General features: G+C 38.7%; 4 protein-coding genes and 1 long non-coding RNA gene across 5 annotated transcripts; 1 reads left to right on the plus strand and 4 right to left on the minus strand.

The window, feature by feature from the left end:
- Nucleotides 1-5,932: 5,932 nt before the first annotated feature.
- Nucleotides 5,933-7,109, minus strand: LOC103329475 (putative F-box/FBD/LRR-repeat protein At4g03220). The gene is made up of 2 exons (XM_089050507.1): nt 6,459-7,109; nt 5,933-6,148 (listed from the first exon to the last, which is right to left on the minus strand). The coding sequence occupies exons 1-2, from the start codon at nt 6,840-6,842 to the stop codon at nt 5,933-5,935; spliced, it is 600 nt and encodes a 199-aa protein (XP_088906633.1). The 5' UTR covers nt 6,843-7,109.
- An 827-nt stretch (nt 7,110-7,936) lies between these two features.
- On the minus strand, nt 7,937-10,179 carry LOC103329474 (putative F-box/FBD/LRR-repeat protein At4g03220). Its single transcript, XM_089050508.1, has 4 exons — nt 9,168-10,179; nt 8,865-9,050; nt 8,568-8,720; nt 7,937-8,164 (listed from the first exon to the last, which is right to left on the minus strand). The coding sequence occupies exons 1-4, from the start codon at nt 10,167-10,169 to the stop codon at nt 7,937-7,939; spliced, it is 1,569 nt and encodes a 522-aa protein (XP_088906634.1). The 5' UTR covers nt 10,170-10,179.
- A 6,814-nt stretch (nt 10,180-16,993) lies between these two features.
- LOC148918193 (uncharacterized) lies at nt 16,994-18,958 on the plus strand. Its single transcript, XR_016126274.1, has 2 exons — nt 16,994-17,736; nt 18,727-18,958. It is a non-coding gene; the product is annotated as an uncharacterized LOC148918193 (long non-coding RNA).
- A 3,752-nt stretch (nt 18,959-22,710) lies between these two features.
- On the minus strand, nt 22,711-24,327 carry LOC103329473 (putative F-box/FBD/LRR-repeat protein At4g03220). The gene has a single exon (XM_016793516.2). It carries the CDS (start codon nt 24,257-24,259, stop codon nt 22,739-22,741), a length of 1,521 nt encoding a protein of 506 aa, XP_016649002.2. The 5' UTR covers nt 24,260-24,327; the 3' UTR covers nt 22,711-22,738.
- A 147-nt stretch (nt 24,328-24,474) lies between these two features.
- Nucleotides 24,475-27,619, minus strand: LOC103329418 (F-box/LRR-repeat protein At3g26922-like). Its single transcript, XM_008231890.3, has 3 exons — nt 26,612-27,619; nt 25,051-25,227; nt 24,475-24,936 (listed from the first exon to the last, which is right to left on the minus strand). The coding sequence occupies exons 1-3, from the start codon at nt 27,530-27,532 to the stop codon at nt 24,631-24,633; spliced, it is 1,404 nt and encodes a 467-aa protein (XP_008230112.2). The 5' UTR covers nt 27,533-27,619; the 3' UTR covers nt 24,475-24,630.
- Between the last annotated feature and the right edge of the window lie 321 nt (nt 27,620-27,940).

Here is a 27,940-nt window from a genome sequence, read left to right on the forward strand (position 1 = left end):
CGGCAACTCTTTTTTATTTAGGGGAGTATTCAATTAGGTTTAAAGAAGTCTGCAGGATGAAGGAGTTCATGAAAGTTTGAGTATAATCAAAGTTATTGAAGGAAATTTATAAAGTTGTGTATTTGGGAAGTTTAGAGTGAATTTTAGACAATAAAAAAAGAGTGATGCTAAACGAACCCTAAAATTAATTAAGTACATCTAAATATTTTAATTAAAATGTAAAATTAACTAAATACACCTTATTTAATTACCAAAAATACCCCTGTTACACCCTAATATACTATCACACAACACTTTTTTAAACAAATAGTAACCATTAGATTAATCTAATGAATTCTAATAAGTCCACGTCACCAAAATTTAATTAACCTAAAACTCACTCACCATTTGCACCTTCTTAGCCAATACTTCTGAAATAAAAAATTAATAAAATAAAATGTTCCAGCAATAACTACCTCCTTCCCGACCCAGCCTCCTCACTGCCAGCCATGGCTACCGCACTCACTATCTCCACTATCAGCCATGGGCCCGCCCCTCACTCTCTTTTCTTCTCTCACACAGACCTTCCTCATTAGGTGCTACAGTTGATAACCAATTACAGTACTTGTGGGGAATTATTAGTTTAGAATTTGATAAAATTATTCCCTATTACAGAATTGGTAAGCTTTATTTCATAGAAATCGGAATTGGATTGTCACTAGAGGGTGGTTTTGGAGTTAGGAGAGATTCCTATAATGATGGAGGACTTCAATTCGTAGGCCTGGTTGAGAGTCCATCATCCAAAATTCAGAGAGAGAGTGAGATAGAACCACATATGTAAATTGTGTCGGGAGGGTGTTTATGTTTGATGAGACTTTATTATTTATTTATATTTCAAAAGTATAGGATACAATGTAAATTGTGAGTTTATATCCGTTTTGGTTATTTTATTTTAGGGTAAATTAATAATTCAATAAAGAGCTTGTTTAGTAGCACTCTAAATTAGGGCATGTTTACAAAAGGAGACTGAGAATGGAAGGAAAAGGAGTGATTTTCAGTTCAGGTCAGTCCCTTGTTTACCAACACTTTAGGAATCAAAGACAGCATGGACCCCACATAAAATTAATAATGTGATTGATTTTGGAGGAATGAGATTACTGATGAGGGATGTGGTATTGGAGAAGTGTGAACAGGAATCAACTTTTCATACCAAAACTACTCTCATATTTTAAGATAGCACTAAAATCCACCCTCTCTCTCACATCATCTGCAGGCGCTCCCTCCCTCTCTCTCTCTCATGGCCATATTCTTCTTCTATTGCAAATCCTTTTTTTTTTCTTTTTTTTTTATTGAATGTTGCATGCAACAAAATATGTTATTGAATTTTTACCTTCTATCTATAATTTTATGTATTTAGACATATTGAAAATAAATAATTAAACCTATAAAATTTGATTTATTTTTTATAAATATGAAATTAAATTCATTAGAAAAATTATGTTGCTAGTTGAACAAAATAAATTTGTTTTGTGTAAGGGAATTTTGGTAATCAAATTGGTTTTGATTTCAATTATTGACATTTGTTAATTCCTGATTACTCCGATTCTTACTTATCCCAATTTTTGATTAGTAAACATACCCTTAACAAATATAAAGCGAATGCCAAATTTATGAATTGATAATATGTGCGAAATGACAACACCATATGCGATCGAGGAAATAAAACTTAATTCGTGTTGAGATTTACGAGTCCATGCCTATGGAAATTGTTGGTATATTGTCCCACATTAAAAAGTTAAGGGACTTTTCAGAAAAATAAAAATAAAAAAAGTTAAGGGACTTAGCATGAGTTTATAAAAAGTTGGGTTACTCCCCCATTGCCAAATGGTTTTGGAGTGGAAGCTCAGGGGGTCCGTTTGTTATCCTACTTGCATCCAATTTTATAAACTCAAAAATAAATTTTAAGTCCAAAACCACAAAAACTTGTTTGGTAGGCCCATTTTTAAAAACCTAAACCCAAAAAAATTTAAAAACACCCCCTTTAATGAAAACAAAAAAAGTGAGATTTTACTCTCTCTCTCTCTCTCTCTCTCTCTCTCTCTCTCTATAACCATCAATTGAGTCAACGACGTAATCTCCTCTCACTCTAACCATTGACTGAGTCAACGACAGAAGAGGCTCCATCGAACTCATCCCCGGATTAGATAGGCGATTGAGACCATTCTAATGAAAGACAAAGATGTCAATGGCCCAGATTTCATCGTCGGTGACGGCGGCTTTGGCCCAAATCTCGTCGATGATGATGGCTTTGGCTAGATCTAGTCGGTGACAGCAGCAACCCTAATTTTTGTTGGTTTATCAGATAAAGAGAGAGGTAGAGATAGAGGTCCTCTAACAGGACCCGTCCCGAATTTCGGAACCCGAGGCGAACCTCATGGAGACCCGGCATTACACCCACCGGGTTCACTCCTTAGAACTACGTCCTCGTTTACCAAAGAGGATTAAGGGCACGAGACTTTCTGCCAAAATTTGTGAGTCTCCCCTGTAAATTTAACATTTCCCAAAATTTCCACCTGCATAAAACACATTTTATAACCTAACCGGCAGCACGCACAATATAATCTCATGCAATTTACACAAATGGCCTCCGGCCTTCAAATGATTCTAGCAGAACTGCCCACAAAGTTTTTTAAATAACTTAATGTATCAAACATGCATATAACAAATTCAAGATCTATTTATGCACACCTTCACTTACTTAGTCCACAGGACAAGCCTCAATTCAACCAAGTTTCAAGACCAACAACGATGTCCGAACCAATCTCAATAAGACCACCTAAGTGGAGTCTAATCTGTGGCTGCACCTAGTAACTTCAGGCTGCCTACGTACCCTACTAAGGGATCAAGCCACACGTAGCTCTTTCGTATCTATCCTGGCTCCTAATATCAAATAAACCATTATCGCCATACAATTTCATACATTCTAGGATTTATCCATCACAACACACCAAACACAATCATATCTCCCCTCATACGTCGGGACGCACCCGGCCACGTATGGGGTGTCAACACGCCGGCTAATCCAAAGCGCGTGCGACCTCAACACGGGCTCGCTACATTCTCACCAGCCGCACACAATCACATCTCCCCTCATACGTCGGGACGCACCCGCCACGTATGGGGTCTCAACACGCCGGCTAATCCAAAGACGCGCGTGCGACCTCAACCGGGCTTGGCTACATTCTCATCAGCCCTCACACAATCATATCTCCCCTCATACGTCGGACGCACCCGCCACGTATGGGTGCATCAACATGCCGGCTAATCCAAAGGCGTGTGCGACCTCAACATTGGGCTGGCTACATTCTCACCAGCCCTCACACAATCATATCTCCCCTCATACGTCGGGACGCACCCACCACATATGGGGTCTGTCAACACGGCTAATCCAAAGATGCGTCGACCTCAACACTAGGCTGGCTACATTCTCACCACCATTGTATCTGCTCACTTTGGGCTGGCTACATTCTCACCAGCCATCATCTGTTCACTTGGGCTGCTACATTCTCACCACCATCATCTCATTCACTTGGGCTGGCTACATTCTCACCACCACGGGTTTAAAGGCCTCAACATAATCACAATATGGGGGGATACGTGGGGTAGTGCGTATAGCACTGTGAACTAACATTCGATCGCTTTATTTACCTTTATACATCCACACAATTAAATATATAATATATAATTTCTACTCCTATATAAACCTCAACCCTGGTATAGCATCTGATAATTTCGCAATTTAAATCATATAATAATATTCTAAATTCGCATATAAACCATTTAACTCAACAACGCTCAAGACCTGTCACTAAAGTCATTCTAACCCTCCTGGGATGGTAGAACTACAACAAAAGTCTAGCGGTCAACCCAGGGTCAAACTACTCAAACTTGGTCAAACAGGCCCGCGGGGCCCACGACCTCCAAATTATGATCTGAAAGTTCCTATAGGTTCTACAAGGTCTAGGACACACGTCCTGCAAGTTTGGTCTAGATCGGACGGTCGGATCGCTCACGATCGGATGATCGCTAAAACCTTAACCCTATGGTTGGCATTTTCGGAGTATCCGGGACTCCATTTTACGATCCGTCAAATCCTACAGGATCCTGGTAATACCTAGATCAACATATTATAACTTCAGGACCATCCAACGGTCCAAACCTAGCGAACCTGGAAAATATGCGATATGTGATATCCGTTCAGAACTCTAACGGTACCCAAAATAAGATCCGAGCACACCTACGCACTCGTGACATTGAGAGGATCATAGTGCGACAAAATGCCCCTCAGCTACAGTGCCCATGCGCTGCCACACGCGCGCCAGCGTGGGTGTCTAAAGCAATACCCATCGCCGGAAAACTTCCAAATCAAGAGCCAAGACTCCTACCCTAGGTAATACACCTAATTTGGAGCCACTTATGTTCTTGGGCATACCCCAAAAACTGACCGGAAGTAGCCAGAATCTCCTCGAAATTCGGCCAAACCCAATTCGTAAATCGAGCTACCTACACTCAAAATTGATGCAATCCTACCCAACCATCAGCTAGATCATGAAAAATAGGTAGGAATTCATACCTCAATCACCAGAAACGGTGGCGGAGGAGGGAGACCGAGCCGCGAGTTTCAAGTAACCGCCAAAAACCTGTATTTTCCGGCGAGCGGCGGCCGATGTCGGGAAGGGCCAAGTCTTGTGGCGAGGTGAGCCGGTCCCTTTGGCGCCGGTCTCGTCGCTGCCATGGGCGGTGGCGGAGTTTGAGAGAGAGAGAAGCTGCCGTCGGGAGAGAGAAAGACGCGCGGGAGAGAGAGAGAGAGAGAGAGACGAGGGCAGTTCCGTCTTTTAACCAAAAACCCATTTCAAAATATTTACGATTTTGTCACTGGTGATGTTTTGCCCGTAACTTCTTCGTTACAGCTCCGATTTAAGCCCACTACATCTCTACGGACTCATCTCGCCGTGCTCTACGCAACGGTACAATCGGAATTCCCAAATTCCTTCCAGATAAGAAAATAACTAAAATACCCCTATCCCACGGGTAAATTCTTAATTTCACTCAAATTAATTAAAACATGGGATAAATTTGGAGTCGGGGTGTTACATCCTCAACTTCTTCTATGTATTTTTTCAATTAAAAATAATTAATTTGAACAAATTTTAAGATCTTAAAAATAGGTATGAAGTTCAACACCAAATAAGCTTTTAGATCTTAAATTTTGTATTTGAAAACTCATGTTTTTTTTTTCCAAAAAAGAATCATAGTTTTTGAGTAGGATACCAAACGGGCCCTCAACTTCCTTCATGTTATCAGAGTGGGTTTGACCATCTGTGAAGTCAAACGGGCCTTTCCTTTATAATTTAGACTATCACTTGTATTATAAAAAATAAAAACTAAAAGAAACCTTTCCATAATTTATAATTGATAATATCTTTGCCGCATTCCCTCTCTATTACTGAAAGTTAATTTTCTTACAAAATATGAATGTTGAAGTTTTTGTAATTTCGGCCCTTTGCAACACAAACGAGAAACATTCCAGCAGTCATGCAATTTTTATGAATAGATAATAAGATGGGGAAGGAAGGGCTTTCACCCAACAATTTAGGAGCAACTCATTTTAGTTTTAAAAATCTACACCTTGCAAGTATTGTAAAAGGAAATACCACATACGCATCGTTTTCCTGGTTTGAGATTTCTTAGAGCTTGAGATAAATTGGTTCATTTAACTGCTCTTCAGAGTTTCTCTTCTGAGAGTAAGCAAAACGATATTAAGCAACATACACAGAACATCAAAACTACATATCAGCAGTTAAGTATGAGGTTTTGACATCAGTTGATCCCGAGAGAGTCCCTCTATTATACCAATCTTATCCTTCCAAGCTGCTACATCAGAGGCTTCGTATTACTTCGGAGTAATAATAATCATTTCCTGCAAGTTCTTTCCATGTTCAAGCAAGAACCTTGCTATGCTAATCACACCCTCATGCCCAATCTTTCGGAAAACCCTAATCTTCACCACCTTCAGGTGGCATAGGAAGGGACTCGGAGTTTGAGCTTGAGCCTCCCAGAATTGCTCTTCAGTGTAGTGGCCATTGTCCAACAAATTGTTGTTCCATTTCTGAATTACAATTTACAATTAATATGTTTGTGAGGCAGAGATATATATGTACAGAGAGCTTTCATTGAGGGACCCCTCAAATAATATTTAAGGGACACCCCTACTTTGCATTGTATTTCACTAATTCAAACTGTCTATTTTGTAGATATTCACTCAAAGATCATCTCTACAACATATATAAAAGACATGTAAATCTGTGTACTGTACTATGAATCGTAATTCCTTTGACAGTGAGCGGATAATATATGTCAGCTTTCCGGAGGATCAGAAAGCTCTGGATCAAACATTTCCCAGAAAACTAGTTACATGCCCAATAAAAAGTTTGTAGATTGGGAGCAAAAATGTTAACACAGCATTCTCCGAAACACTGGGTGAATTTCAAAGTCTCTAGTCTCATTCCTGATATGTCCACGCTATTCAACTGGCTGACACTGAAAACTTGTAGATCTTTAAGGTTTGGACAACAAATTTCGAGATGAGGCTTTCCAACACAAGAGCGTATAGTCAATTTCTCAAGGAAAGGGAATGAAGAATCCGAAAATAAATCACCATCCGAGAAATCCACGCCAGTTAGAGACAAATTGTGAAGCTTGCGGAGACCGCTGGTACCCTTAACATAAGAAAACCAAAACGGATGCTGCCACCGGTATAGATTTCTTGGAGTTCTGGGTTCATATCTAAAACTGCCTGTCATTGTGAGACCCCTCAGTGAATCACACTCCAATATGGAAGGCAAATCAAACGCGTGGGGACTGAACCAAATATGGAGAACAAGTTCTTGAACCCTATGCTTCACCAGCAAAGGGATCCAATCATGAAACCATTGAGTTTTCAGATAACCCTCCAAACGAAAAACTTTATATTAGAGTTTTCATGGCGATGAGACAATACTGAAGATAATATTCTTTTAACTTGTTCATCATAATCTTCTCTCGCCTTAGACTCCTTAATCATCCAACCATGAGAAAGCTCGTAGAAGTCGAGGATAGGAAAAGAATATCTCCATTTTTGAGATAAAGCACTTGTTCTTGCAATAGATTTGATAGGTAAGAAGGAGAGTATGTGGTGCGCTATATCATCTGGAAGATCGCTCAACCTGTCCCTGCCTCGTCCGTTGGGTTTGTTTTCTTCCTCAATCAGCCTTCTTTTCTTTGCAGCTCTGGTTTCCATGGCTTAGGGCAACCCCATAAAGAGACGGCAACTTCTTCTTTATTTTATTTACCCCTTGCTTTACCAAAGAAATTTTATTGGAAGTCAGCAAGAATGAACGAAGTTTGGGGCCTTCGGCGTGTAACTATAGTTTTGGGCCTTTTGGGTCCCTTTGTAACCATTTTTTTTTTTTTAAATGGTTATTAACCAAACAAAACATACCAGATCTTATAACATGAACTGCATACTTCAAAATGGATTCTGAATAAATTTCCGTTGGATTTGATCTCTCAACTTTAAGAGTTAGCATTAGCATCTCCAAAAGGAAACGTCAAATTTGAATACCATGAGACTTTGAATAAAAGAGTGGAGTTTGAACAACGTTTGAGCGAAAATTCTACAATCTGAACGCCTGATTTTATGAATTCATAACATCATTGTCAAATTTCCTCTATGTTGTTGGAAGTTAATACTTTTCTTACACAACAAGAATGATTCAGCCCCTTTGCAACACAAACCAGAAACATTCCCAACTTTAGTTTGAAAAATGTACTACTTGCAATTATTGTAAAGGGAAAACCAAAATTGCATCGCCTTCCTTGTTTGAGATTTGGCAGCTTGAGATAACCTAATTAGCGATTAAGTACATGAGAATTTGACATTAGTTGATCCCTGAGGGAGTCCCTCTATTATACCAATGTCATCCTTCGTCCAAGCAGCCGTTATATCAACTGGAATATAGTAGTCTTTGTATTTTTGTAGAACAAAAATCATTTCTTGCAAGTCCCTTCCATGTTCCAGCAGAAACCTTGCGATGTTAATCACACCCTCATGCTTCATATCTTTGAGATTCTGAATTTTCACCACCTTTAGGTGACATAGGAAGGGACTCAGACTTTGAGCTTGAGCTTCCCAGAATTGCTCTCCACTTTTTAGATAAAGCCAGCAACCTATTTTAGTTTTAACAATCCTACAACTTGCAAGTATATTGTAAAAGGAAAATATCGAATGTGCATCGCTTGAGATAAGTTGGTTCGTTTAACTTCTCTCTCTTCTGAGAGTAAAGCAAAAAGATAGTGGTGACATACATTACTTCAAAACCTAATTAGCATTTTACGCACGAGATTTTGACATTAGCCGATCCCCGAGGAAGTCCCTCTATTACAACAATAATTTTATTCTTCCAACCAGGTACACAGTAGGCTTGGGGATATTCCGGAGCAATAATCATTTCTTGCAAGTTCTTTCCATGTTCAAGCAAGAACCTTACCATGTTAATCGCACGCTCGTGGTCAATGTCTCTGCTGGGAACCCAAATTTTCACTACCTCTAGGTGACATAGGAGGGGATTCAGAGTTTGAGCTTGAGCTTCCCAGAATTGCTCTTCAGTGTAGCGGCCATTGAACAAATAATTGTCCCATTTCTGAAATTAAAATTTACAATATGTTTGTGAGTCAGATTATACACACATATATATATATATATATATATATAAAGTAAGTAAATATTCGTAGGTACTAGTTAAGAAGTTTGAAGAACATAAAATAAGAAATATGCCAAAACTTACATCACTGTCTGGTCCACGAGAAGAGTATATCCGAATTCCGAGTTTGTGGACAACCGGGGAGCTCTTGAATAAGCATGCTATACCTGGGATATCAGATTTGCTCAAACTGGTACTAATATATAAGGTCTTGAGGTTCTTGAATGAACATGGTAGACCTCCGAGTTCAAAATATATATTTGATAAAATCTGCACACATAAGTAAGCAGCATAAAAATATATTTTACCACAGATTGATCTTTAAAAAAAATTGAAATTATTGTTTCTCCAAACAAGTAGTTAAAGAAAACAGAAAGCTAAACTCACCTTAAAAATCTGATGGTATAGACTAAGGTTTTGAACTTGGGAGAATGCGGAAAAAAGATTGACAGCACACTGAGTCTTTATTCTAGTGAATGGGAAGTGATAATTTATTTGAGCTGTCCGGAGGATCGGAAAGCTCTGAATCAAAAATTTCACAGCAAAGTTGCTACCTACCCAACAAAAACTTTGTAGATTGGGAGCAAAAACATTAACACAAGATTCATTGACACGCATATCTTGGAAGCAATTGTTGATTTTCAAAGTCTCTAGACTCATTCCAGATATGTCCAGGCTATTCATCCTCCGGATTCTGTAAATTTGTAGATCTTTGACCTTCAGGCAACATATTTTGAGATGAATTATTCCAACACAATCGTCTATAGTCAATTTCTCAAGGAAAGGGAATGAAGAATCCGAAAATAAATCATCTTCCGAGAATTCCACGCCAGTTAGAGACAAAGTGTGAAGGTTGGGGAGACCGCCGGTGGCCTTAACATAAGAAGATGAAAACCGAAGGAAAGGGCATTTGCCTTCCAATGTGAAACTCCTCAGTGAATCACACTGCAATAAGGGACGAGGAAAATCAACCATGCCAGTACCGGACAAGATATGGAGCACAAGTTCTTCAACCTTATGCTTCACCAGCCAAGGAATCCAATTATGCAACCATTGAGCTTTCAGATAACCCTTAAAACCAAAAAACTTTATATTAGAGTTTTCATGGCGGCGAGACAGTACTGCAGATATTATATCCTCAGTTGCTATAATGTCTGTCATCCAAGGATCATAAACCTGGGAGAAGTTGAGGATAGGAAAACAAGCCCATAAATATCTCCACCTTTTAGATAAAACACTCGTTCTTGCAACGGATTTGGTAGGTAAGAAGGAGAGTAGGCGGTGCGCTATATCATCTGGGAGATCGCTCAACCTGTCCCTGCCTCCTCCAATATTGCGTTTGTTTTCTTCCTCTATCAGCCTTCTCTTCTTTGCAGCTCTGGTTTCCATGGTCTAGGGTAAGACCTGATAAGCGGCAGCTTCCTCTTTATTTTGTTCACCTTTTGCTTTACCAAAGAAATTTTGTTGGAAGTTCTTTCTAATACCACCAGAATAGACGAAGCTTTGGGCCTTCGTGTGAATGAAGTTTTGGGCCTTTGAGTCCGTTTGAACGAAAATTGCTGGTCTTCTTCTTTTTCTTAATTTTTTTTTTTAAATACCAAAATTAGGAAGAAAATGGGGTAAAATTCACATACACACAGAGGTACATGGGTTTTTGAACCCAAAACCACTTGGAAACAAGCCGAAGACTTGGGAACGTCAAATGCAAAACTCAAATTTGAATAGAATGAGTTACGTCGTAATTTGGCATATTGCAGAACATTTCTCACCAGTCAAATTTATTCGTTCTTTTTTCTTTTCTTTTTTTTATCTATATATATAAATATACATAAAAAGAGAAGGTAGATTCCAAATTAGATATTATTCATACATTAATTGTTTTCATTTAATATTTTATGACTATTATTAACAATAGCTATACAGGCACCAACTCAAATCCCAATTTTTAGTTACCATGGCGTATTAATGTGGCAATACATGTCAACTGCCACGCCTATATATATATATTTTTTTGGGCTTAAGAATTTACCATTCCATTAACCACATAACTGGACCTCTGTCTCCAACGATGTCGACGTCCCCGACATTGTCCGGACATAGCAACACCTTTTTCATAACATCGTCTCCTCCACCGTCACAATAACACCATCATATTGGTAAATCTCATTTGATTTTGTTATTCAAATGGCTTATGCCGTCTTGATTTGCTCTTCCCAGGCCAGAATGTTATGTAACCTTCCTCTGGAAATTGGTTCTAATTTGTTCTTCAATGGGAGCAGTTTCTGGGTTGTCTAAATATTGATGATTGAAGAGATCCATGTCCATGTGGGTATACTGCAGACTTGCTGCAATCATCGGAAATGCCTTCATAGCTTTTCTGGTTTAGATCCAAATTTATGTTGAGGGCCCATGAAAATTTCATCATATGACTTGTGAAACCAAATAATAAGTTCAATGTTTACGTTTGTAGTTCAATTCAATACATTTTGCCCTCTCCGTTGAGGGACGATGTTGTTGTGGGCATGGAGAGGGTCGATTGTTCTCATTCAATGCAGGATGGACGGTGGACCAATTCTGAGTGGTAAATGGGAAGGGCAAAACTATTCTCCTTGTAAAAATTCTATAGCTAAAATGACATGTACTGCCATCTTGCATTTCACATAAGTTGATATTTAAAAGTTGATATTTAAGTTGGTGCCTCTAGTTGACAGGACCCGAATTTCCTGGAGCGGACCCGTCTTGGTGCCGACATCACACCGATGCCGGGCCCACTTACTAAAAATCCGAGACATCCTACCAAAATTTTAGCAGAGCCTCCTCTGTAAAATGCTCAAACCCAACAACATTCAACCTGCATAATTTACATAATATAAATCCCAACTGCTAGCATGCTTTCAACATACAATAATCCAAAATAAAGTGGCCTCTGGCCTCAAGTAACAACCTAACATGGGCGATAACAGAGCATCTAACAGAATTTGTTTACAACAAACAGTTGAGTAGAAGGAATTTACACAAGTTCTATCTACGGATGGAACGTTTTGAGCTCGCAACCTGCTCGAACGCTTCCAAGAGCAACTACTGTCTGGGGGGGCAAAACAAAAATATGTGAGTGGACAAAAATAAAGTTTGCATTTTAAAACAACACAATAACCCCACCGTGTAAAAATAATGCTCTAGCATGCAGTTTCACAATTCATAAACCAAATACTCAAAACACATTATCCCAAAGTCCAATAGCTCTCACAATCTCAAATCACAAGTTCATTCCCAAAGATATGCAACTCTCATCAACCCGTAAACACTTATATATATATATATATATCTATAACTATAACTATAATATAATATATACTTCTCTCCATACTAATGTACCGGGGAAACAATCCAACCGGGGGATTGTTTGGCTGTACGCAGGATTTCCGAGCACTAACCGCGTCCGGGATGAGTAGTCCAACCGGGGGACGGAACTCCATAGCTCACACGCCGACACGCCAGCGACACGTGTAGCTCACAAATCTCATAACAAGTCCTACGCGCAGAGACAGTATCATCACCCCACCGGCACTGCTAACGACGTGTGCGATAATACTAAGCAATATACATACTCTTCCCATATGCCGGCACTGCCAACGACACGTATGGGAAGTGTCTCACACACCAGCACTGCCAATGACATGTGTGAGACCCACAATCTCATGGCCTTCCCACCCCACCGGCACTGCCAACGACGTGTGTGGGAAGCCTAGTAACTAGGGAATGGTACTCACCTAACATACTCATGCATCTCACAACCATCCCTCAAACTCATCTCTTTCCACAATCTCACCACAACAACCTCTCATACTCTATACATAGGCAATATAGATAGACATCCCAAAATTCATATAGCATATTCCTCATACTCGAATATATCCATATTCAAAATATATTGTCAACACGCATAAGAATATTCAAATCCATCAACCAAATAATTATTAAATCAAAATCACCATTTAAAATATATGCACAAATCTTTTATCAATAAAACCATGCATATGCTTAAAACAAAGTCCACTCACAGATAATCCCAAGCTGCCCGGCCCGAGAGGGTCCTGCCTGCTGCGAATGTTCGACCGAAGTACCTATTTCGAGATACGAACTCTTGATTAATATAACGCACTTCAAAACGGAAATTCACAAAAGGAAATACTTAAATCCCCAAGTTCCCGGTGCGTGTACGTCCAATGGAATATCCTAAGGTCCGATTACAGGTTTGGGAATCGCTTCCAATCGATTATCGCTAATTCCCAAACTTCGAATTATTGAATCGGAACATCCAGGGCTCTGATTCTTGATCCGCGAATTCCTCTAGGTTTCTAAGAGTACCTAGATCAACATACTTCAGTTTGGAAACGATCCGACGGTTAAAACTTATCGAACCTGGATAACGCACAATATGTGAAATCCGTTCGATAGTCAAACGACATCCAAATTGAGATCCGTAAAATCCTACGCACTCGTGACAACCTAAGGATCTCATCAAGATAGAAAGAAACTTCACCTGCCTTGCCCACGCGCCGGTACCGTGTGGATGTGTAGAGAAATTTTCGGCGATGGAAAATCTCCAAATCACGAGCCACTCTTCCAATCCTAGATACTACTCGACGAAATGAGCAACTTATTCAACTACAGCAACGTCCAATTCGGACGGCAAGTGGCCGGAATTTCCACCCGAAATTCAGCCAAAACCTAGGTTTCAAAATCGGGATTCTAGGCAAGAAATTAATCCAATCCTACACAACAGGTAGCTATAGCAGATAAAATGAGGGAGAAAGCCCACCTGTTTCACCGGATTGGACGGCGGAGACGACAACGCCGTGAAAAATCCGGTTTGAACCAGTCTCTACCGTCGGCTAGAATCGGGTTTTCCGTGGGAAAAGCGGTGGGTCTTGACCGGGCGTCGAGGCAAGCGACGGGACCGGTCTCACGTCCAGTGTGGCGGTCTTGAGAGAACCAAAGAGAAAGAGAGGCGGTGTCGGGGAGAGAGAAATGAGAGAGAGAGAGAGAGAGAGAGAGAGAGAGAGAGAGAGAGATGGTTGTGCGCGCAGGAGGAGAGAGAGAGAGAGTGAGGGGTAAAAACTGAAAATCTGATTTTTACTCAAACTATTTGTTCCTGTTATGGTAGGGTAAAGTTCTTCATTGCCTTGAGAACCATTGACTGGTCAACAAGTCAACTTTCTTTAGTGTGCGAGCGTGCCACTGCTAGCAATGAAAAAATCCTAGCATACTTTAAAATAGATAACTTGCGCCCCAAGCTACTGATTTCTAAACAAGCGGTTGTGAATTTGGGTGAGGAATATCTCCCAAGTAAGTTCTTTTCTTGCCTCAGACTGGTGAGGACTTCACAAGTTTTCACAATACAAGGTTGGTAGTTTTGGCCATAATAAATGATAAGAAAGTAAACTGTTTTCAGGCAGAACTCCCTTTTACAAAACTTAAAAGGAAAAAACCAACTCTAGAAAGACAAAAAGAAGGCTGGACTTCCATTTATGCATGGATGGAAGCTTCGATTCGGGCTGGACTGGGTATGTCTGTCTTTGGATTGGATCAACAACTTCACTGCTAAGCTTCAGGTGTGAATCGATGCCAATGTTCGAGTTTGTGAGTTTTAATCTATTTCAAGCCCAGAAGGCTTTTGAATAAGCGAGTGCGGCTTCTTCATGCGAAAGGCGAAGTGGTGGATTTAAGGATCACTGAGTGGAACTACACTATGATACCTGTTCTGCTTGATCAGGGCTCTTGATAAATTTGTTGAGGTTTTCATATTTGTAAAAACCCAGACTCTGCTTGATTTGACTTTTGCTGAACCAAATTTGTAACGAGAGAAACCTCGTTTTGAATGACTTTTTCTCTAAGTCTGAAACTGGAAGTTTTGATTTGTATCTAGCTTCTTTCTTATGGCTCAATGAGCTTTTGGTTGCTTCAATTTGTTTGAAAATTCTTTAAGATCAAGTGATCATTTTGAGTTTTTGTCTTTGATTGATTTTTTTGGTTGTCCCCTTTGATTGTTCACCTTCTCATATATTTATAAGAAATGTTTTTTGGAGTGGGGTTTCTAATTCTTTTAATAATGGGCGGCAACAATTCTCAAAAGATCTTTCATTTTTAAATGCAAAGGAAAATGGGGTTTTATCAATTCTGGTATATAAGCTCTCAATAGTCAGTTCCTAAGGCAATCACTTCCCTGTTTTTCTTGAAAGATAACCTAACCATTCTTCTAATTCAATTGCTTTTTGTAAGAGCTCAAACTGTAATGGTTAGTTTGATTTTCCGTTTGAACAACTCCCTGCTTTCTACTTATCTCAAAAACGCAGTCTGCTTATCTCTTGAAAATTGTGCCTTTCTTTGGAGTAGAATTTTCTCTAAATATATAAAAGAATTTTGATCTTCTGGTGGCAGAGATTTCAGAGATGTCTTTTTCATACATGCCCTTATTAACTCTCTTATCAACCCAGTTGAAAATGTTGACTTTTCAAAGTTTTTCCAAACAATCACGTGGGTCTGCCTCTAATTTATTGGGCTTTTCTTCTCTTTTAATCATACCAAGCCCAATTTGAGTTTTCTGGAGCTATGGGCTAGTTTCTTTCTTTCTGTTTTCTGAAAGCCCAAGTTTATTGTCATGTTTTGACAGATTCCGGGCTGGGCTTTCTTGGATTTTGGGCCCTTGTTCTCGGTTTATTTGCAAAATCCAAACTGCTTGGGTCCTTGTGGTTTGTTCTTGCTATTCTGGGCCTTCAATGTTGGGCTGAATGTGTAATCTTGGCCCATTTATTTAGGGAATGCTGGTGGCTGTCCAAAATTGATATGAGCTTTTGATTTTTGGGCTGGGTGTGTCAAATTAGGCCCAAACACTAGTATTGTTGTATAATATAAAAGGGATATGAAAAGAGAAAGTTCTCGACCAATACATAAATGGAAGTTTGAATAAATTTAACACCAATAGGGTGTTCATTGGATTAGCTCATGTCTTTGGTGTGCTTACAAGTGGTCTTGAGTTCAAACTCCACGGTGTGTGTGAGTTTCACCCCTCTCCTTCCTAACTTAGGCAATATATATATATATATATATATATATTAAGGGACTTTGAATAACAGACTAAATTTGAAAGTCATGTAGGAACAGTGGAGTGACCATAGAGAATAGAGATATTTAGTCATATACCTATTCTTAGCATTAAAACTATAAATAAATCATACATTATTTAATTTCTATAAACAAACCTAAAAAAAACCCAAAAAAATGAAAGCTGACCCTATTGAATTTAATTTTAATTATTAAATTACTTTAATGCCCTATTGAATAATTTGGGTTTTTTTATGAGGTTTTGGGATTGGGTTTGTTTAAAGAAATCAATGACAGTTTTATAATTTAAAAGAAGTTAAACGCTTTCTTGTTATGTTGTAAATAGGCTTTGAGTGTGTTTCTAAAGTCTATTTCATATGAGGTTTTTTTATAATTTGGGCTCCTATATTGAGTATAATAGTGAATCTCTCTAGAGAATATGGGCATGTCTAGAAGAGGATTGTGTATGTATATATATATATATATATATATATTTCAACAGTAAATATGCATAGGACCTAATTAAGAAGTGTAAACTGTAACACCCCGACCCCGTTTATTTTCCTATTTAATTTAATTAAGGGAAAATATTAAATTATTCCTGGGTTAAGGGTGATTTTGGTCACTTTCTTATCCGGGAAGATTTTGGGACCGTGAGTGGTGTGGTTGCGTAGGTGGTACTGAGACGAAACCGTAGACAGGCGGTAGGCCTGAATCGGAGATTTAACGAAGCTTTGGCGATCAAAACTTGTTCGGTGGCAGAACCGTAAATTTTCCGAAGGGTTTAGTAAAAATCAGATTTTTACTATTTTCACCTCACTCTCTCTCTCTCCCTCCCGCGTACGCTCTCTCTCTCTCTCCCGTTTCTCTCTCCCCGATTCTCTCTTTCTCTCACTTGAATCTCACAGAACGGAAGAGCGCACCGGTCCGTTCGACTCACCTTGAAGCCCCGATCACAACCCACCGGTTATCCCGACCGGAAAACGCGAAATCCGGCCGTGTTATCGATTGGTTCAAGTCGGAATTTTCACGGCGTTGCGCCGTCGTCTCCGCCGTCCAATCCCGGTGAACCAGGTGAGGTTTCTTCTCCTTTTTACGTGTTCTAGCTGACTTTGGGTTAGGTTTGGATCGAAATTGAAGTTTGGAACCGAATTGGAAACCTAGGTTTTGGCCGGATTTCAATTTGAAATTCCGGCCACTTGCCGTCCGAATTGGACGTTGCCGTAGTTGAAAAAGTTGCTCCATTCTTCGAGTAGTATCTAGGATTGGAAGGGTGAGCGTTGGTTTGGAGATTTTCCGTCGCCGGAAATCTCTCAACACACCCGCGCGCTGCCGGCGCGTGTGGCGGCGCGTGGGCAAGGTGGGTGAAGTTGTTTTTCGTCCTGTTGAGATCCTTAGGTTGTCACGAGTGCGTAGGATTTCGCGGATCTCAATTTGGATATCGTTTGACTATCGAACGGATTTCGCATATTGTGCGTTATCCGGGTTCGATAAGTTCTGACCGTTGGATCGTTTCCAAATTGAAGTATGTTGATTTAGGTACTCTTAGAAACCTATAGGAATTCGCGGATCGTGAATTGGAGCCCCGGATGTTCCGATTCAAGAATGTGAAGTTTAGGGAAATCGCGATCACCGTGCGATTGGGAAGCGAATTCCAATCTGTAACCGGACCTAGGATGTTCCTTTGGACGTGAGCGCACCGGGAACTTGGGGATTTAAGTATTTCCTTTCGTGAATTTCCGTTTTGGAAGTACGTACTGTTAATCAAGGATTTGTATCTTGGAATAGGTACTTCGGTTGATCACTCGCAGCAGGCGGGACCCTCACGGGGCCGGGCAGCTTGGGATTACTTGTGAGTGGACTTTGTTTTAAGCATATGCATGGTTTTTTTTAATTATGAAAGTTTTGTGCATATACTTTAAATGATGGTGACTTTGATTTAATAAGTCTTTGGTTGATGGTTTGAATATGTTTATATGTCTTGGCTATATATTTTGAGTATAGACATATATATTTGAGTACGATGATTATGTTGATATGGATTTTGGGATGGCTATCTATATTGTCTATGTATAGAGTATGAGAGGTTGTTGTGGTGAGATTGTGGAAAGATAGGAGTTTGATGGATGGTTGTGAGATATGAGTATGGTAGGTGAGTACCCTTCCCTAGTTACTAGGCTTCCCACACACGTCGTTGGCAGTGCCGGTGGGGTGGGAAGGCCATGAGATTACGGGTCTCACACATGGCGTTGGCAGTGCCGGTGTGTGAGACACTTTCCATACGTGTCGTTGGCAGTGCCGGCGTATGGGAGAGTATGTATATTGCTTGAGTATCATCACACACGTCGTTGGCGTGCCGGTGGGGTGATGATACTGTCTGCACGCGTAGGACTTGTTATGAGATTTGTGAGCTACACATGTCGTTGGCAGTGCCGGCGTGTGAGCTATGGAGTTCCGTCCCCCGGTTGGACTACTCATCCCTGGACGCGGGTTAGTGTTCGGAAATCCTGCGTACCAGCTAACAATCCCCCGGTTGGATTGTCTCCCCGGTACATTAGTATGGAGAGGAGTATATATATACTATACTAGAGTCCTAGCTATATATATATATATTTATATATGGGTATGTACGGGTTGTTGAGAGCTGCATATATTTTGGGAAATGAGTTATGAGCTTGAGATGTGGAGATGTTTTGGACTTTGGGAATTTTTGTGTTTGAGTTTTGGTTTCTGAATTGTGAAACTGCATGCTAGAGCATTATTTTTACATGGCGGGGTTACTATGTTGCTTTAAAGTGAAACTTTATTTCTGTCCACTCACATCTTTCTGTTTTGCCCCCAGACAGTAGTTGCTCCTGAAGGCATTCGAGCAAGTCACAAGCTCGAACTTGTCGTCTGTTAATAGGGTCTGTATAAATTCTTTCTACTCCCCTACTTGTTGTAAACAAATTCTGTAGACGCTCTGTTATTGCCCATGTTAGGCTACTACTTGAGGCCGGAGGCCATTTTGTGTTGGATTGTAGTTTGTAAAAGCATGCTGGCAGTTGGGTTGTATATTGATGTAAATTATTGCAGGTTGTTTATTGTTGGTTTGAGCATTTTACAGGGGAGACTCTGCCAAAATTTTGGTAGAATGTCTTGGGTTTTAGTAAGTGGGCGGCATCGATGATGTTAAGACGAGATCCGCCTCGGTTTGGGAAAATTCGGCGGGTCCTGTCATAAACAACATATATAAAAGAAGAAATATGCCAAAACTTACGTTGTCTGGCTTACAAAAAGACTTTATCTCAATTCCAAGAGTGTGGACTACCGGAGAGCTCTTGAATAAGCATGATATACCTGGGATGTGAGATTTGCCCCAACTGGTATCAATTTGTAAGCTCTTGAGGTTTATAAATGAACATGGCAGACCACCGAATTTAAAATATCTTTTTGATAAAATCATCAGACAGTGTAAGAATTGTTACAAAATGTGCGGCTGCTAATGCTTTTATATAGAGTCAAAGAAATCCTAGGGCGAAGTATATTCTTTATCCTTTCTCAAAGATGCTTGCTGAGCTGCTGCCAGATTAGTGCTGGGTGTGCTGATCACTCTCAAGATTAACATAGGTGTGTTGAGTAATGTGTTATTAATGTCGATCCTTACCAAATTAAAATTATGTGTATCCAAAACAAGCTAGTAGATTAAAGAAAACAGATAGGTAAACTCACCTCAAAAATTTCAAAGGATAACCTAAGGTTTTGAACTAGGGAGATTGCGGAGAAAAAGATTTACTGTACTACGAATCTTAATTCCTTTGACTGTGAACGGATAATATGTCAGCTTTCCGGAGCCTCTGGATCAAACATTCCCTAGCGAAGTTGTTACTTGCCCAATAAAAACTTAGTAGACTGGGAGCAAAAATGTTAAAACAGTATTCTCCGAAACACTGGGTGAATTTGAAGGTCTCTGGTCTCATTCCAGATATATGTCTACGCTATTCATCTTGATGCTGCAAACTTGTAGATCTTTGAGGTTTTGGACAACAAATTTCGAGATGAGGCTTTCCAACACAAGAGTGTATAGTCACTTTCTCAAGGAAAGGGAATGAAGAATCCGAAAATAAATCACCATCCGATAAATCCACGCCAGTTAGTGGTTATCATGTGCAGACCCTACTGGGACCAATGTGGTTGTCCAGCTCTAATTCATTTGAACAAGAAGCAGCAATTTCCTCGTTATCCACTTTGATGTCCATTGCAGCTGGAGAAACCTATGTGGAGTTTGAAAAGGTCATTTGCTTATGCATATCTCAGTTTCGATGGATGTTTATTTATTTAGGCCGGTGGGAACACATTAATGAATGCTTACTGGAACTCATTCTTTGTGGCAGCGCTTGGAAAGTCTTCTGTACTGTTATTCACATGATACACTTTCAGAAAATGTTCAGGTAACATGCCCTTTATTCTAGATGTGTTCATTTGTTCTAGAAAATGTTCACGTCCTTTATTCTAGAATTTCACATGTACTGTTATTCACATGCCCTCTAATACCATGATGTTCCTGAATCTTCCAGTTCTCCTCTATTATAGATGTGTTCATTTGTTCTAGATGCTTGCAAAGATAGGGTATATTTAAACTCCTGAACAGGATCTATGGAGATTTAAATTTTCCTGATAAGTGTGCTCCATTTACGTTTTGTAATTTGTTTAGGATATATTAGTTTACTAATTGTTATTTTTGTTCTGTAACTTGTTTCAAATTTTTTCCGACTTATGTTGTTTCAGATTTTTCATACTCCCGAAGGCTTGCTTTCCAGTGAGCAAGGTGTCTTACATTTGGGATGTATGAGGATGCCACAACACCAATCAGTTCCTCTTATATTCCACATTTAATGAGTATAGCCGCGCGGCTATACTGGGTATATTTATTTGAAAATTTAAATAGTATCGCCTACCGGCTATACTTTTAAATATATTAGAATATTTAACTAGTACAGACGATTGTAATATATTCGAATATTTAAATAGTATAGCCGCACGGCTTTACCATTTAATTTTATTCGAATATTTAAATAGTATAGCCGCGCGGCTATACTCTTTTAATATATTCGAATATTTTTATAGCCGCGCGGCTATACTGTTTATATATACTCGCATTTTTATTTTTTTTTTAAATTTTTAATCAAGAAATATCTTAGACTTATTTAATTACTTTAATTACAAATTATATTTCAATTATTATTTATTTACTGAATAATTAGTATTTTAAAATTTTAATTATTCAGTATATAATAATTAATTCTTTTAAATTATTTTTGGACTTTAAAAAAAACATTCGTTCAAATTAGATTATTTGTGTAATATTTGTAATTAAGTAATATCTTAGCCTCATTTAATTACTTTGATTAGTAATTAGTTTTTAGTCATTATTTCTATAGTGAATAATTAGTATTTAAATATTTTAATTAATTTTAGAAATTATATTTTGAATTATTTTATGGACTTTAGAAACTATTTTTAATTTTCAAAAGTATTTTTAAAATATTTTCTATTATTTAAAAATCCTAGAAAATTCTTTTAAATACCCAAAAATATTGTAAAAACTATTTTAGTATTCCAAAATTTGATTTTAGTCTCCAAACGTGAAATCCAAGTCTCGAATCAAACAAAAAACCATATCAATTGTTTATTAATATTCAAAAGTACAACAAAACAAAATAAAATCTAGAAAAATGAAAGTATTCGAAGGCACCTAGATGTATGCCTAATTACAAGAATAAACCTAAGCCAAATTTATACACATGATTATCCTACAAGTACATATCTATACACATGTATATACCTTCATAATCACCAAATAAGCTACACTTAAGCTTCTCCTTTGTAGTTCTTCCACTTTTACCAATATCAACAAACTCCCTCATCACATAATCCACCAAGCTCCCCCTTACCATGCTTCCAAGCTTTTTTCACCCTCTTAAATATCTTTTGAAAAGGTTTGGACAGTAAAAAGTAGAGGGAAAGATTTTCTAATCATAAACTATGTGCATTGAGAAAGAAAAAAAAAATACATATATAAGTTTCAATAGAAACTAGAAGAAAATATGAATAATGCTTACAGTAAGGGATGAAGCTGCTAATGGAACCCACCTGAGGACATATATATAATTGCTAGTAGTCAGTTTGTTAGGATTTGATCCAATAGTAGTTGCGGATGATTTTGAGCTCTTCAACTATCTCGTGTTTTGTAGTTCTGTCTTCATTACAAACTTGATTTGGCATAGCTATAAACATTGTCGATCTTATCTATCTGCATTACAAAATGGCTTCTGAAGAAATTTCCGTTGGATTTGATCCCTCAACTTAAGAGTTAGCACTAGCATCTCCAAAAGGAAACGTCAAATGCAAAACTCAAATTTGAATACGATGAGTTAGGTAATGATTTGGCATATTGCACGCCGAATGTCAAATTTATTCATTCTTAAAATCACTATTTGAAAACTCATATTTTTAAAAACAATCATAGTTTTTAAATTTACTTTTTTGTCCGAAAAATCCACGTCAGTTAGAGACAAAGTGTGAAGCTTGCGGAGACCGCTAATGGCCCTAATATAAGAAGATGAACACCAAATCAAACATGTCGTTAGACTCAGAGAATCACACTCAAGTAAAGGTCACTACCATTATATATACAAACGGGAGTTTGGATGAATTTGACAAATATAAAGAGAACTTTTGAATAAAATATTGAAGTTTGCTAGCAAGTTTAAGCAAAATTCTGCAATTCTGAACGCCAGATTTATGAATTGATAATATCCCAAATCAACAACATATACAACTCAATATGTGGTATCCGTAATGATCATCTATGTCTATGTGTTTAAAAAATTAGTGTATGACCATGAGCCTTCGCGATGAGTAGATGCCCGAGGAAATAACGTAGCAAGTTGATCATGGACCTTGGAGTGCCAAGAAGAAATGACAAATTTTTGCAGGGCTCTTCCATGTTGAAGCAAAAACCTCACTACGTTAATCACACTTTCATGTATCGTATTTGTCCAAACCACAATATTCACCACCTTTAGGTGACATAGGAAGGAGCTCAAACTTTGAGCTTGATTTTCCCAGCCAGCAGGTGGGCTATGGATATCACGGCCAGCGGTTATCGTAATTGTGAGATTTCGGACTGCAGGAGAGCTCCTGAAAATGCAAGCTATACCGGGGATATCAGCTTTTCTCAAATCAGTATAAATTTGCAAGGTCTTGAGGTTCATAAATGCATATGGTAGACCATCGAATTCAAGATATATTTTCGACAAAATCTCAAGAATGCGATAGGACAAACAAAGGCTCCCAACTTGGGACAGTGAGGAAAGAAGATTGGCTGCGCTTTGAGCCTTCACGTCGCTAACGTTGGCTGGTAGCACACAAGAACTAATCTCACCTTCCATGAGCTGTGGAAAGCTCTGAATCAAACACTTCTCGGCAAAGTCGTTGTCGTTCCAACAAAAAGTTTGTAGATTGGGAGCCAAAATCTTAACACTACTTCCCTTGCCACATCCGTTGAAACAGAGTTTGACTGTCAACTTCTCTAGTTTCATTCCAGATATGTCCAGGCTTTTTACATCCATACTGCAAACTTCTATGCATTTGAGGTTGGCACAGCATATTTTGAGACGGCTGATTCTTCTACAATGATCTACAGTCAATTTCTCAAGGGAAGGGAACGAAGAAGGATCTGAAAATAACACGTTGCCCGCGAAATCCACTCCAGTTAAAGACAGAGAGCGAAGGCCGCTAGCAGCCCGAGCACAAGAAGATGGAAGCCAAAACCGGGTGTCGGGATTGTTAATTAGGAGGCAATGTTCAGAACGAGTGGCTTCCAATGTGAGGCTCCTCAGTGAGTTACACTCAAATAGAGAGCAAGGCAAGTCAAGCGAGTGAACCAACCAGACATCGAGACCAAGTTTTTCAACCCTATGCTTCACCAGACAAGGACCCCAATCAAGCAACCAACTAGGGTTCATATAACCAGCATACTCAAAAACCTCTATATTAGAGTTTTCATGGCGGCCAGACAATACTTTGGAAATGCCATTAACTACTTTGCTATGCCGGTCATAAACTTCCCCAACCGTAGCTGGTTTTTTTCCAAATCGCAGCCCTGTCAGACGACAAGCTTTGGAGAAGTCGAGAATTGGACAGGAATCCCATAGTTTTCTCCATCTTTTAGATAAAGTACTTGTACGTGCAGCAGATTTAATGGGTAAGAAGGAGAGTGTGTGGTGCAAGACATCATCTGGAAGATCACTGAGCCTGTCCTTGATTTTCTCATTGTGTTTGTTTTCTTGCTCCATAAGAAGCCTTCTCTTCTTTGCAGCTCTGGTTTCCATGGTTTGGGTAAGGTGTTAGAATAAGATACGAAGAAACCCGATATATATATATATATATATATATATATATATATATATATATAAAGACAGCAACTTCTTTTTATATTTCCTTTTTGCTTGAGGAAAGTTTTTCCTTTTTTTCTTTTTTTGTTGGGATCACCAAGGAATTGGAAGGATAGAGAAGTTTTGGGCCTTTCGGCCCCCACATACACATGTAATTTTTGTTAAGGAAGAAATAAGACGGATGATGATCCGTAAACAAAATCCAAACATAATATTGATATTCGTAATAATCATCTAATTTTAAACCCAGTTTCAGAAAAACAAGAAACCTTGGATGAGCCAATGGATTCCCCATGCAATTTTAAACCCTAATCCCCATTTAGCTCAGACTCTATAATTCTCAGTACTGAGAAGGAGAGGTCCGGTGAGCACTTCCAACCTTGTGAACCCTTTCTATATAGAACCACTGGAGGAAGTGACCTCTCAACAACTTTTCTGTTCTCAACTTGGACGGGAACAAACACAATCTTTTCTAGGACAACTCCTTGCCCAATCAACATTTTCATAAAATTGAATTCATCTTCTGTTCCGGTATATGCGTTCATTGTAACTTGCTTAAGACTTGGCATGCTCAATTCAACTGGTTTATTTAGCAACTCTTCTGATAAACTCTCCTGGAAATTAGAAGATCAAATGTTAGATATGCAGCCTGGAACAACAAAAAGAAGGATAAACATAAGTAACACAGAAACATCAAGAATTGCTATTATTATGTATGTGGTACTCACATCTGCCCTTGTCTTGAAAAGGTATTCTAGAATCATTGTCTCGAGATTGGGACAAAGTTTAAGCAGTGCAGCAATGCCAACCAGATCATATTGGGTAAATCCTGTTCGCAGCTCTAAGAGGTTGAGATTGTAGAGCATAAAACTTTTGGGGAAAGAATCCTCCTTTGATGTCAGAAACTAAGGGCATATGAATAAGAGACAGTTATTAATATTAGATGATCTTCAATAACATTATATCTCTGGAAACCAGTGGTCATGCGTAGGGAAAAAAGCCAAAAGAGGTTAATCAGTAAAAAGTGAAATTCAAAAAATCCCCGAGTTCGCAGAGGTTAAGCCAAAGAGATTGGCAATCTATGAATGAAATGCTGTACATCAATGAGTTGGACAGAGTTAGAAAGTGACTAAAGCATGTCTAGCACAGAATCACATGGCTGGTTACAACATGCTAAGATTTTACTTCCACAGAGGCTCTTTTATGATAGGAGTTCCCAGGGATACCCTTGAAGCCACAACATCAAGGAGAGACAACTAACTTTGCACAATGACATGGTTAATCATCAATTAAACCTGCTTATCAGAACGAGTGATCATCAAGGCAGAACCTGTTTTTGACTTTTCGAATAAGAAACAACAGACAGGACCTTTTTTTGGTAGTTGGTTTTCTCAAAACAATTTTGTACAATGTCTTTAAGTTACAATATTGGCATTTATACCATTCTCAATGAGAACTCAATACCTGTTATGAAAGTTTAATAACTTATTGCCGTAAAAGAAATGTGGTACAATAAAAAGAACAAATGGAACTTTACTTTTCTTGACAAATTCACCTATCATATCATGTCAGTATGCCAGCTAAAAAACTGTAAATGCAGGATATTTAATTTCAATAAACATTGCAGTTTAACGACATAAATGTAATCCTTACTGAATACTAACCTTCCTTTTACAAAGAAAAAACAAAAACAAAAACGATATTGGCACAGTAAATGCTAAGCTGTATTATCTAACTCCCAAAGGTTAGTTGCATTGAATAGTCCCAAATCTAGTTGGTTAGTGATCGAACATAGAGTCCATAAACAACCATGTTATTGTCCTGTACTGTCCCTCGACCACTTCTTTCCTAGGACACCAATCCATGACCAATTTGTATAAATTAGGCACTGATCATTTTCTCTATCTAGGCTGATGCTGAAAAATGAGCAGACCTCAACCACTAATTACCCTTTCCCATCTTTCTTTCAACTCCAAGACTCAGTGACAAGCTTTCAACTTCAATGACAAGCTAAAAAGCCTTACTTGCTCTCATTTTATTATCTATTTCAATTACTAAAAAATACAGTCTCATTCAAAAATACACAGCTAATCTACAACATTGATAGACCAAATTTAGCAAATCTGGGAGAAGCCTTCCACATAACCAGAACACTAATCCCATTGTTGCATATTCCTCAAACTTCTGGCATAATTCCCACTATACAAAAAATAATGAAACAACTTAAAGTTAAACAAAATCCTCATACAAAAAACAATGATTGATCAGAACGCAGGTCAAGAATTTTACCTTAAACCACCAATTTTGCACATTAAGATGCTTAACATTAGGTGCTTGTAAGAGTAGCCTCACAACCTTGCTCCAATAACAATAGGACCCATCGATTAAGTGCACAATATCAACATGAAACTCAACCAGGGACGACGCATTCTTAAGTATAAACTTGTCAAATGCACAGCAATCAAAACTGATCGAGAAGAGGTTTGGGCAATCAATCACAAGCGTCTCTTGGATTTCAGAATCATAAAAATACCCAAGTACCAGCTTCTTAAGCCTTGTGCTACATATCTTCAAATGATGATGCCCCCAACAGTTCTGAAGCTCCAAAGCCTCCAAATTGGGGCAACCCAAAATCAAATCACTCATTATCTGGTCCGTCAAATAAACCCGATCGAGAAACATGGACCCAATCGAGCAAAGACGCATAGTGGACATTTTAGCCGGCAATGTAAGATCACATCCCGTAAGGCCCAATTTTTCAACAAACCCAATTCTCAAAACAGAGAAAGGGAAATCATACCGGTGATTAAATGTGTCCTCGTCATGAAAATCTTTGTGGATGAAGAAGTCAAGATGGAGCTCACGAGCGTGGAGGTGGGTTATGGCGGAGCGAACCCAAGAGTCGACATGGGAGCCGTAGTGATCATGGTAGATGAAGGAGAGGCGGAAAGTGTGGATGGGAGAATTGGAGCGAAGAATGAGAACGCGATCGATGAACTCGGCGAAGAATTGGCGGGTATCCAACGGTGGCTCGTATGAAGGAAAGAGTTCGAAGGGGAAGTTCAAGGAGGGAACACGAGACCAGATGGGTCGCCATTTCTGGGATATGAGAGAGGTTTGGATGGAGTCTAATGTGGGAAGGAAGGTGAGGATGCGGAGGAGGAGCTCCTCTGGGAGATCGTTTAGGTTTTCATTCCTTGCCCCGTCCATGTTCTTCGATTCTAGAGGTATTGCTTCTTTTTTGTTCCCTTTTTTTCTTGAAACATTAAATTCATATATTCGTTTTATTCTTTAATTTAGGTGTTTATCTCTTTTCTTTTATATATAAGCAATAATGTATTTTAAATTAATCTCATTTAGAAATAAGGGATTCAAAGTTGAATACACAGAGACGAACTCTCTTCTTTGATCAACTAGTTCAACTCACTTTTGACGAATATTTATCTCTTGAAGATAAAATAATTGTGTTTTAAAATTTTTCTTAATGAGGATAATATTATCGAATATTTAGCTTTTTCCTTTATAGAAAATGTTTTGCCAATCTCCTCATTATATATACAGTGCCGTGTGTCCAGGATTGTTAATCTCCTATGCAAGGGTTCAAGTCGGGCACCAAAC

The sequence above is a fragment of the Prunus mume genome, linkage group LG4 (genome assembly GCF_029339155.1).
Source record: "Prunus mume cultivar Tortuosa linkage group LG4, ASM2933915v1, whole genome shotgun sequence".
Lineage (NCBI taxonomy): Eukaryota > Viridiplantae > Streptophyta > Magnoliopsida > Rosales > Rosaceae > Prunus > Prunus mume.